Raw genomic sequence first — 10,693 nt, forward strand, 5'->3', positions numbered from 1 at the left:
GAGCGATAAAAATCAGAACGGACAAATGATGCACGAAAGGGATTCAAGAAGTGAAGATATTTCCTAAAAGTCACTATAGCCTCTCGAAGATAAGTACAGACGTCTCCGTACCGATCCTCGAGACTCTACTTAGACTCAGTTTGTACACACGTGAGACCTATGAACCTGGGGCTCTGATACCATTTTGTCTCGACCCAAAAATAAACGTGATGGCACTCGTCTTATCCCACCAAGACAAGTCAGCCTAAAACTCAACTTTTACAATAAAATGCGGAAATTTCATAATCAACTGAACAATATCCCCAAAATCTGGTTATCGCGTGTACAAGCCTCTAAAGCATTACAATTGATTCAAAAGAAAAACACAAGTCTGAAATGATCTTGTTTCTAGAATAGAACAAAATCATAAATAAGAGTAAGAAGGTCCGTTGAAATGACAAGCAGCTACCTCACAAACCTCCACAAGAAACCTCNTAAAGCAATATTAACACTATTCTTTTAGTTTCTTTCTCTCCGATATCGACTATCAGTCTATCACTATTTTTTTTTTGCTTCGATTATTCTCTCTTGTTTGTATCCCCATTTTTCGAACTATTTGGTAGCTTTATTTAAGGTTAAGGTCTAACGGAAACAAACTCTCTATCTCTACGAAATAGGGATAACTTTAGTGTATGCTTTACCCTTTTTAAATCACACTTACGAAATTACACTAAATATAATATTGATGAGTATCATTTCTATCCAACTTTGTTTTTTTTGGTTTCCCACCCTGTGTCCAATATACACCCACATTGGAGCTCGACTAAATCCGGATTCGCGCCGGGAAGTCCCACATTAGGGGATAAAACGCTCTCTAACAAAGGCGACTAAGTACCCAAGGGGACTCGAACCCGAGACCTCTTGGTTAAGGATGAAGGAGTACTTACTACTCCACCACAACCCTTGTTGGTCATTTCTATCCAACTTGATTGGACACATAAATGATGCTTCGTACTTATATTTTTTACTAATACTTGTAAAAAGGGTGATAAAAAGCAGGGATGTTGTGAATTCTCAGTAACAAACTTGCAGCATTGATCTTACCATACTTGTAAAAAATGAATGCATATTTTCAATTGATTGGTATGGTCTTCTCAAAAGGTACAAGGTTTGGCGGGTAAAAAGTCAGGAAGTCCGCATATTCTTGCCAATCTTAATTTTTTTTCTTGAAAATATTAGCTTGGCTACACTTAATTGCTTTATTTGATAGCTTTACAAAATAAAAATAGTTGACAGCTTTGTTGTTTTTATTATTAAGATGAGTATATAATTTAAATGGATCTCAACCATAAATTATTATATAGTACACATGGCATGAATCTATAAGGCCATTGAACATTACGTGACCTAATTATACTTGACCGAATCTTTATCCATATGAAGGTACTATAAGTCTATAAATGTTTTATTTAAAAATATATTTAAAACTAAATCATATTATAAAATATTTAATTTAATTAATTGCTATTTTTAATTAAATCTTCATGAGGGCACTCCATGCCCTACAAGGAATCCACTTCCTTTTTTGACATTAATTAGGGTAAAAAATAGTGTTTTTTTATTACAAAATCTATTTCAAGTAGGAAACAACTAAAGAAAAATAATAATAAACCCTATAAATATCTACGTATTTATGCATTGTATGAACATATCAAAAACAAGAAGCAAAATAAAATCTAGTAATTTGTTTTCTTTTGTGTTCGTTTGCTTCTTTTTTTTGAGAAATAATTAAATGATGTCACCTGAAAAGATTATCCATGGACGTTGTCGTACTCTCAACAAACAATGTCTTTCGATGACTAGTTTTATTCCTAAGGGTTCCGATGCACGTTATGGTCGAAAAAGGCGATATCGCAGCGAGAATATTTGTCTTATTATTAGTTTCGTTATGTTTCTAATTATTGGCATACCCTTTTTGTATTTGTTTTATGATGGGATGTCTGATTTGTTTATTTAGTACATAGTTTCTATTGTTCTTAGTTCATTGGACTAAGAGGGTATGCTTTATATAATTACTTTGGATTTATGTAAAGATTGATTTATTAATTTGTTTATTTTAGTATTTCGTGAGTTTTTCTTTTGTTTTTTTGAAGTATTGGAAATTTGTATATTCGACAAGAATCTCTAAATTTTGATATTATTCTCAATATAATGAATGGGGCAATGGTTCAATATAATTAAATAAATTTTCGCCAAAATCATGTATATTGCTAAAAAAAATTATCAAATATATACGAAAAATAAATTAACGAGTTACTAGTAATTGAAGTCCTCGCATTACAATTCAAAATACATAAACTTCAAATTCTGAAAAATACTCGATTTGAATTTTTTTAAACATTCCTATGTAGTTGTCAATGAATTGGGCTGGACAGGATATGAAGTTTGTCATTCAGAATCACATATTAGCCCAACTTAGCCAATGACAATAACATGATAGGAAATTTACGGAAATTTATTAGTTTAGGAGTTAATTGTATTGACAATAACATGAAGTTTGTAATATTACGAATCTTAGCAGATTTTGATGTGTCTAGATACTTCCAGATACATGTATCTTGGAATACATAGGGTCAAAATTAGGTGTAATTGTTCTGAATACATTGTATCCAAGTGGATTCACATGTATCTGGGATATATGACAAATCTCCCTCACTTCCCTCCCATATCGCTTTCCACTCTCCTATGCATTAGGTATCCTAGATACATGTATATAGTGTGATTCACATGTATCTGGGATACGTGACTAACTTGTTCGTCTCCCTCTCTTCGTATTTTTGTGTATCTGATAGCAAAAATACATGTATCTAGATATATTTTATTCAATATATGTTAGAAAACTCTTAATTAGTGATAATATACGTAACTATTTGAAAGGATAGATAGAAATTAGAATTGATATATATGGTATTGATGTGAGCTAATAAGATACTTTTCTTAGTAAAACAGAAGCCCATCTCTCATTACTTTCGAGTCTCATCCATTCAATTATTTTTACTTAAAACTTCTGGCAAAAATATCTAAAGTTATATATATAAAAAATAAAATATTATAACCAATAAAACATAGAAACAATTTACATGTTTAAAGCGTAGACAAGGTATTACTAATAGTTAATATATCTTATTAAGAAATTTATGTTTATTTATTAATTCTTTATAATGAAATTAGATACACTTCTCAAAAAAATATGTATTCTCTATTTTTAATCAATTGTGTCATGTGTGACTAAAGATGTCCAATAAAAACGTTTATCTTCTCTATTAAGTTGCATAAAAGTTATATAAAATACTTATTAATTATAATTTTCAATTTACTTTTTAATTTATAAGATAGTTATTTATGGAAAAAAAGAATCTTATTAATCCTATTCCAAGTAGGAACCAACTAATTAAACCCTATAATTAATTCCTAATTAGTTTCGGACAAGGTTTAATTTTCTTAATTTTAGTTGCCTATAAATATAGTACATATTTATGCAATGAATGAACATATCAATAATATCAACAACAAGAAGCAAATAAATTGAAAAAAAAAACAAATCTAGTAATTTTTTGTGTTCGTTTTCTTTTCTAAAAAAGATTAATAAGATGGTGTCTATTGAGAAGATGATTAATGGACGTTGTCGTGCTCTCAACAAACAATGTCTTTCGATGGCTAGTTTTAATCCCAAGGGTTCTGATGCACGTTATGGTCGAAAAAGGCGATATCGCAGTGAGAATGTTTGTCTTATTATTAGTGCCACCATGTTTCTAGTTATTGGTGTGCCCTTTTTGTATCTGTTTTACGATGGGATCTCCAGTTTATTTGTTTAGTACGTAATTTCTAATAAAGATTGATTTATTAATTTGTTTACTATTTTTTTTTTTGTATTTTTATGCGTTACTGTTATGATTATTAATCGATTTTTTAGTGTTTTATCACAATCTTATTTTTTGTGTTTTGATGTACTGGAAATTTATATTTGTTTTATTAAAAGGGTTTAGAATGGAACTTGAAATCTTGATTTCTTGATAAATTTATCTTGAAATCTTGATTTATTATGACTAAAACGTTTGCATGTCTAATATTTGTTAAAATTAGATACTAATTAAACAACGCACCCAATGAAATCTTTATTATAAAAAAATGAAAACGATTCGAATACATTTGTACTTTACGAAAAGATCTAACTTTATCCTTCGATAAAATCTCCATTTGGGCCTACTTACTCTTGAAGGCTTCATAGTTCATATGATGGCCCATTAATCCTGAAGTTAGTTGGATAGGTCCAATGTTGCTATGGGAGAAATATGCAAAAATAGCTACTTTTTGGTAATAATTTGAGACATTTGTGTGTTTTTTTAATCAAGTGTTCGGTATCTGTATTGAGATTTCGATTAATTTGGATAGTACCGCATAAGATCAATTTAAGGGGAAAGCACGCCTTGTCAGGGCTTGAATTTGAAAGCTTTAATTAAATGCGGAGAGATCATATTCATCTCACTACAATCCTCGATGCACAACGACAACAAAAAAAGAGGAAATGAAAGGGGAAGTCCATTGACACAATGAATAAAGGCTGCTAAAAGATTAGGTTGATCTCCTACCCCACAAAAATACTGCTAATAATATTTACTAGCTGTTTTCACAACTTTATTTAGTGTTCAAAAAGAATTTTTTTCCTTTTAATATTATAATAGAAAAAACTTTTAGAAAGTGAGGAAACACTAGTTGGTGGTAGATGATGAAATAAGGTTCAACAAAAGTAAAATTAGATTTTAGGATATGGTAGTGATCAAATCTAAAATAGTGTATGTCCTTTCACTTAAATGTACGGCCAAAAGATGTTATAATGTTCGATTTGGATAAAGCTTACACGATTTTCCTCAAAAAGACTTGCATTATTAAGAGATCCTATAACTTATATGTAGTTTTTCAATATTTTCATATATTAATGTGAGACTTTATTCGTACAACAATCAGTCCCTCAAACTAAATTTCATGTGGCCGATGATTCACTATGTGTCACCCCGTCATCTGAGTATATTATGGCAATTGAAACCTATAACTAGCTTATTCTTGTATGTATGCGTCTCTAAGCTTGTAAGTGGAAGTAAACAAAACCTCACACCATTATTTGTGTTCGTCATACTGATCTTGTTGAACCAAGGCCATGATACTAGTTTTTGCTCTATATCGGTCTAAATATACTCTTAACATAGTGTGATATTGTCCGCTTTAGGTCAAATTTACATAATTGTCCTGAAAAAACGTCATATCATTACGAGATCCCAAACCTTATATTTGATGCTTCTCAATCTTTTCAACTAGACAAATATCATTACTTTAAGACGATTAATTCAATTGTCATAGTTGAGATTGAAACATAATTATACATGTACAAAGTCATAACTTTGAGTTAGGAATAAGGAAATTAACTTACCGTTCATTTCCATTGATACAATAACAACAATCGATGATTAAATTTGCGATTGACCTCCACACTCTCCTAGAGCTCAACTGGTGAAACATCAACAATTATCATATATTCGAGAACAAAATACCCTAGAATTTTTTTAATACCTAGAGAAAGCATGTTAACCTTTATTCATTAAGAGCGCCTACTCATCACAAGGTAATAGCAAACAAGTTTTTAAATAAAACAGTAACAAACTATATTTGACGATAACTTTGGGAAAAAAAAACTTATATATATAATAATAATAATAATCTTGACATTTGTATTTGAGAGAGAGCTATGCTTAGGTTTGTTCCTTCAGTCAACTTTTTTGGTAAGCCAAAAGTGAACTTTAGGTAAGTAAGTAGTCCCGTATGAAATTCAGAAAACATTCATAGCTGGCAATTTCTTGAATGGATTTCTCTGAGCACAAAATAGAGAGTTTAGTTGAATATTTGTTGGTGTCGAAATGGAGCACCAAGAGTGGTTGGACATCTATGGTAATTAATGGTAACATTGATTATCATAGACGGAAAATAATAATAATAATAATAAGGGTGCAAAAGTGCATACAACTCTTGTACTCTATAAACTTTGAGAATATTTTTTTATAAAAAACATTATCTACTCTTAATACACTATATATTGTTCCTTTTTTTGTTTTATTTTGTGTTAGTGATTGAACCATTTTTTCCACTTGCAACAATTTTAATGATGGGATAGGCCTCTTTTGTCCTTTTGGCATGCGGAAACACATAATAAAGGACGTTACAAAAAAGTAATATGCCATCTATATACAACAAAATATATTCTTATACCAAAGAATATATATATTTATAATAAGAATTTTACACCATTAGTTAATTATATTTTCTTAAGATAGAAGTGGCCTATTATGAAAATGAAAGTAGTTCTCTTTTTATTTTTTAAAAAAATGATGTCACATTGTTCATGAAGATTCTCACATTTTCCCCTCTATCTCAAATGTTTGTAACTTCATTGTATGTGTACTTCAAATAACAATTTAGAATGATCTTTTCATATGAAAAAAAATTATAATTTGCAATACAATTCATTTAACTTTTTTAATTTTAAATTATAAAACTATAAATTATTTTTACTCTAAGAATTAGCAAAATTTATTCTGAAAAAGCGATAAGTATCAAAATAATAAGTTAGAGAGAAGTATTGAAAACACTCCTGAACTTGATGCAAAGTATCAGTTTAGTTCTCGAACTATTGGTAGCCTTAAAAACACTCTTCTACTTGACTAACTAAACTTAGATACACCCTGATCTACCACATGACATAGCAAGTCATCTCAAACTCTTGTACGAACATGAAACTCTTAATAAAAAACCGAGAGAAGTGATGAAAACACCCTTGTACTTCACTCATATTGCCAGATTGGAGGTGTATTTAGGTTCAGATAGTCAAGTAAAAAAATGTTTTTAAAGCTGTCAATAATTTAATTAAAAAGGTATTTTTAAGACTGTTTTCAATACTTTTCTCCAAAAAGTTATGATGAGACTAAATAAAAAAGAAAAAGAAAAATCTAATATTATGGATATGTATGAAAGAGAATGGAATAAAATATAAAAAAAAATACAATATATTTTTTGTTGTTGCTTTACCCACCAATCCTATTATTAATTCACTTGTTTGCTTAATGATTGAGAAAGGAGAAAAATCTAAGTGGTTTTTTCCTGTAGCTTAGATGTGTGGACTTAACTGTTGCACCTCAGCCCAAAACAAGGCCCACTATTTGGGGCCCAATATAAAAATCCATTTTCATTTTTTTATCATTATCATGATAGAGACATATTCCTTGTGAAAAATAGGAATATTATTAAATTAAAGTTGAGTGAACATATGGAAACAGATAGGATCAAACTTCCATCCTAGACTTTCCCATGTTTACCTTTAAAGTAAAAAAGACGGATTCATAATTTGAAGTTCGGTAAATTCCTCAATCAAAGATAAGGTATTTGAGGTGTTCTCTTCTCTCATGCAAGAGTTTACTTAAAGGGGTAAAAAAGCTAAGTATTGTCACCAATTCTAAAATGTATGTGATCAGTCCCACCTACATTGGTGGCACCAACTCTAAAATGTTGTCACACTAGGATCGGAGACTTCATTACGTATCTAATTCAAATGAAATAGATGCTTTTGCATGTCAATTTTTTTATTGATTCTCATGCCAAGTCCAAATCTCACATCATAAGCAAAAATTAGACTCTTCTTCGTTACAATTTTTCTTTATTTTTTCAAGTCCCTATTTGGATGATTAACTTTTACCGTATTCAATTTGTAAACAATCATATTAAAATACTCTATCATTCAAATTATAGTTACATTATCATATCACCTAAAATATAAATACAAGTAATCATTCATAACGATTAAGCTTAATAATAATTAAATAATATATTAGTTATGTAAAAACTATATACTATAAGTTAAATTCAACTAAGAAATGCACTCTCATGCAATAAAAGAAGATATTTCATAAAGAAAAGCAAACTTTTTTTAAAAAAATAGAACATGGAAAAATGTTATATTCCCCTTAATCAGAGATCTCTTGTTCGAGTATTAGATATGAAGAAAATGTTATTGGAAGCATCATCTTCGAATGGACTTCGCAGTGCATGATTCAAATTTAATTGAAATTTCAATGCAGGCTCCGGACACCTGGATGAGAAATTAAAAGAACAAGAGAATAATTATAAAATATTGCTTATTCCCTCTTATAAATTTATGACATAATTTCCCTTTTAAAATTGTTTGATTCCCTATGAACAATTTATTCCATTTTTACAAACTAATTATAAATACACATATACACCATTTCTTCATTTCTCAAACTAAGAAGAAAAGAAAAACAAAAATAGTTCCAAAAAAAAAAAATTAAGGAAAAAAAAGAAAGATGAGAACTGTGAGTACCTTTATTACTACTCCGTCAACAATGACAGCAATAGAACCAACGGAAAAAACTACATTTTCGCCGGCGGAGAGTTTTCAGAGATCGCCGTGGCATTCACCGGCGGCGTACCTATTCATCGGTGTCGCGGCGATGCTAGGGTTAATAGCTTTTGCACTTGTAATTTTAGCTTGTTCTTACTTGAAACGCTCCGGCGAGACTAGAGATGGTAGCGATGATCTGGAATCCGGCGCCGGTGAGAAATCTGCCGGAGATTTATGTAAGGTTATGCCGATTTATGAAGAGAAAATTGTAGTGATAATGGCTGGAGATTTGAATCCAACTTTTTTAGCTACGCCAATTTCGAGCAAAAGCTCTTCGTTTGGAGATGAAAATGGAAGTAAAATCGAGAAGAAATTGGAGATGGAGAATGAAGAATTAGCTGATGAGAAGCTGAAAGATCAAGTAATTATGGACCAAAATCATGAACAAAGCCACTGAGCTTAAAAGGGCCTTATATTCGCATGAAAGCTCGATTAATTGAGATTTGTATCTACACAAATGCATTCGGAAAATGCTTCCTAATTAACGAAGAAGCAACCTATCTGCTGCACCAAATTCTTTGACGGTTTTTTTTTTTAATATTTAAAAATCCTACTTTTAGTTTGGATTTTCAATTTTGACATTTGATTTGGGAGACTGTAATTTTTGTTTGAGATATACAAAGACCGGAACAAAGAGTTTAAATTTTGTACATTGTTATGATATTTTTTCTTCATATTAGTAAGTTATTTAGAAGATGATAATAAGTAAGAACCAGTTTGGATTGATTTAAAAATATAAAGTAATGATTTTTAAATCAAAATATAAAAAGTAGGAGAGTTCAGAAGTTAAAAATTGACTCAAAAGTAGGTCTGATCAATTTTTAAGTCAATTCAAACACCTTCTAAATCTCCTTAAATATGTGGAATTTAAAATATTAGTGAAAATAAGATACGTGCTATAATGAGTAAAGATGGTTTGATTATAGTAACTATTATTTATATTGATGGTATATATTATATAAGTATTGTGAGGATTCTTTCATCTTTAATTAAATTTTTTAAATGCAAAATCATCTTTGTTAGAGCGCATTTTGCTTTTCAATATTAATTCAAATTTAATCAAGCTGCATTGCAGATCCGAACACCAAGTAGAATATCAAAAAAAATACTGATAATGTAGTCCTACCATTTGTCATTTCTGTTCTGAAATGGACAATTTTCTTTCGTTCCTCCCAACATTTGATATTCATTTTAAACTCCCGACTAATATATATTCATGTTGTATAAGAGTCATTAAAAGGGAAAGCACTGCCCTTTCCCAAACTATTAGAGTTGTTTTCAATTCTCTAAGTTCAAATCACAAATTTTTAATTAAGGATAAAGAAATTATATTCATTTCATCATAAGAATAATCAAAACAAATAGTTTAAGCCTTTTGATATTTTACGACGTCATCCAACTCAAAGAAAGTGGCTAAAATATTTAAAAATATTATCTATTCGAATTCTTCCACTTACAAAACAAAATATTATTATGTGAGAACTTCTTTAATCCATTTTGATAGTAGAATCGATAATTTGAAAGGACGACGCAAAGCAAAAAGTAAATCTTTTTTTTTTGTAATAATTATCTGATATTCCATATTCATTAATTTAACTAATTTAAATTCATATAAAATAAAACCTATTAAAAAACACTCTCTATCCCGAACTAATTTTATTTTTTAAATTCAAACTTAAAATCTCTAAAAAAAATTAATAATTTTATCTGTCTCATCTCACCGTTAATAATAATATAAAACAAATTTCATAGCAACAAAAGTAAGTGCTATTTTATTTTAGAACTTTCTTAATTAGATGTGGCGAACCATGAAGGGCTCCATATAGATTATCAAATATTCTCTAACCAATATACATTATTAAAAAAATATATCACTCCCCACCAAAAAAATATATGAAGTTAGTGACGTAAAAAGGTATAATTTGTTCACTATGAAAATAAAAGTAGCTCAACTTTATCTTTTTAAAATAAAACTATTTACAATTATGTAATATAAAATTAAAAGAAGTTCTCATAAAAAAATTGCAACTATTCTTACACTGTACAGCTGCCGCATTTGGCGTTTACACTTTACACTAATTTAACAAAAATATGTAACATTTATTTTTTTTCACATAATTATTACTATAAAATTATATAATTCGATATAAATATTAGGTGCAAATAATTTTTTATCAAGACAGAACCATT

The 10,693-nt window shown here is 29.4% G+C and overlaps 1 protein-coding gene across 1 annotated transcript; it reads left to right on the forward strand.

Moving 5' to 3' along the window:
- The first annotated feature begins 8,281 nt into the window (after positions 1–8,281).
- On the forward strand, positions 8,282–9,082 carry LOC125862591 (protein GLUTAMINE DUMPER 5-like). The gene has a single exon (XM_049542702.1). It carries the CDS (start codon positions 8,406–8,408, stop codon positions 8,898–8,900), a length of 495 nt encoding a protein of 164 aa, XP_049398659.1. The 5' UTR covers positions 8,282–8,405; the 3' UTR covers positions 8,901–9,082.
- The last annotated feature ends 1,611 nt before the right edge of the window (positions 9,083–10,693 follow it).

This window comes from Solanum stenotomum, chromosome 4, assembly GCF_019186545.1.
Source record: "Solanum stenotomum isolate F172 chromosome 4, ASM1918654v1, whole genome shotgun sequence".
NCBI lineage: Eukaryota > Viridiplantae > Streptophyta > Magnoliopsida > Solanales > Solanaceae > Solanum > Solanum stenotomum.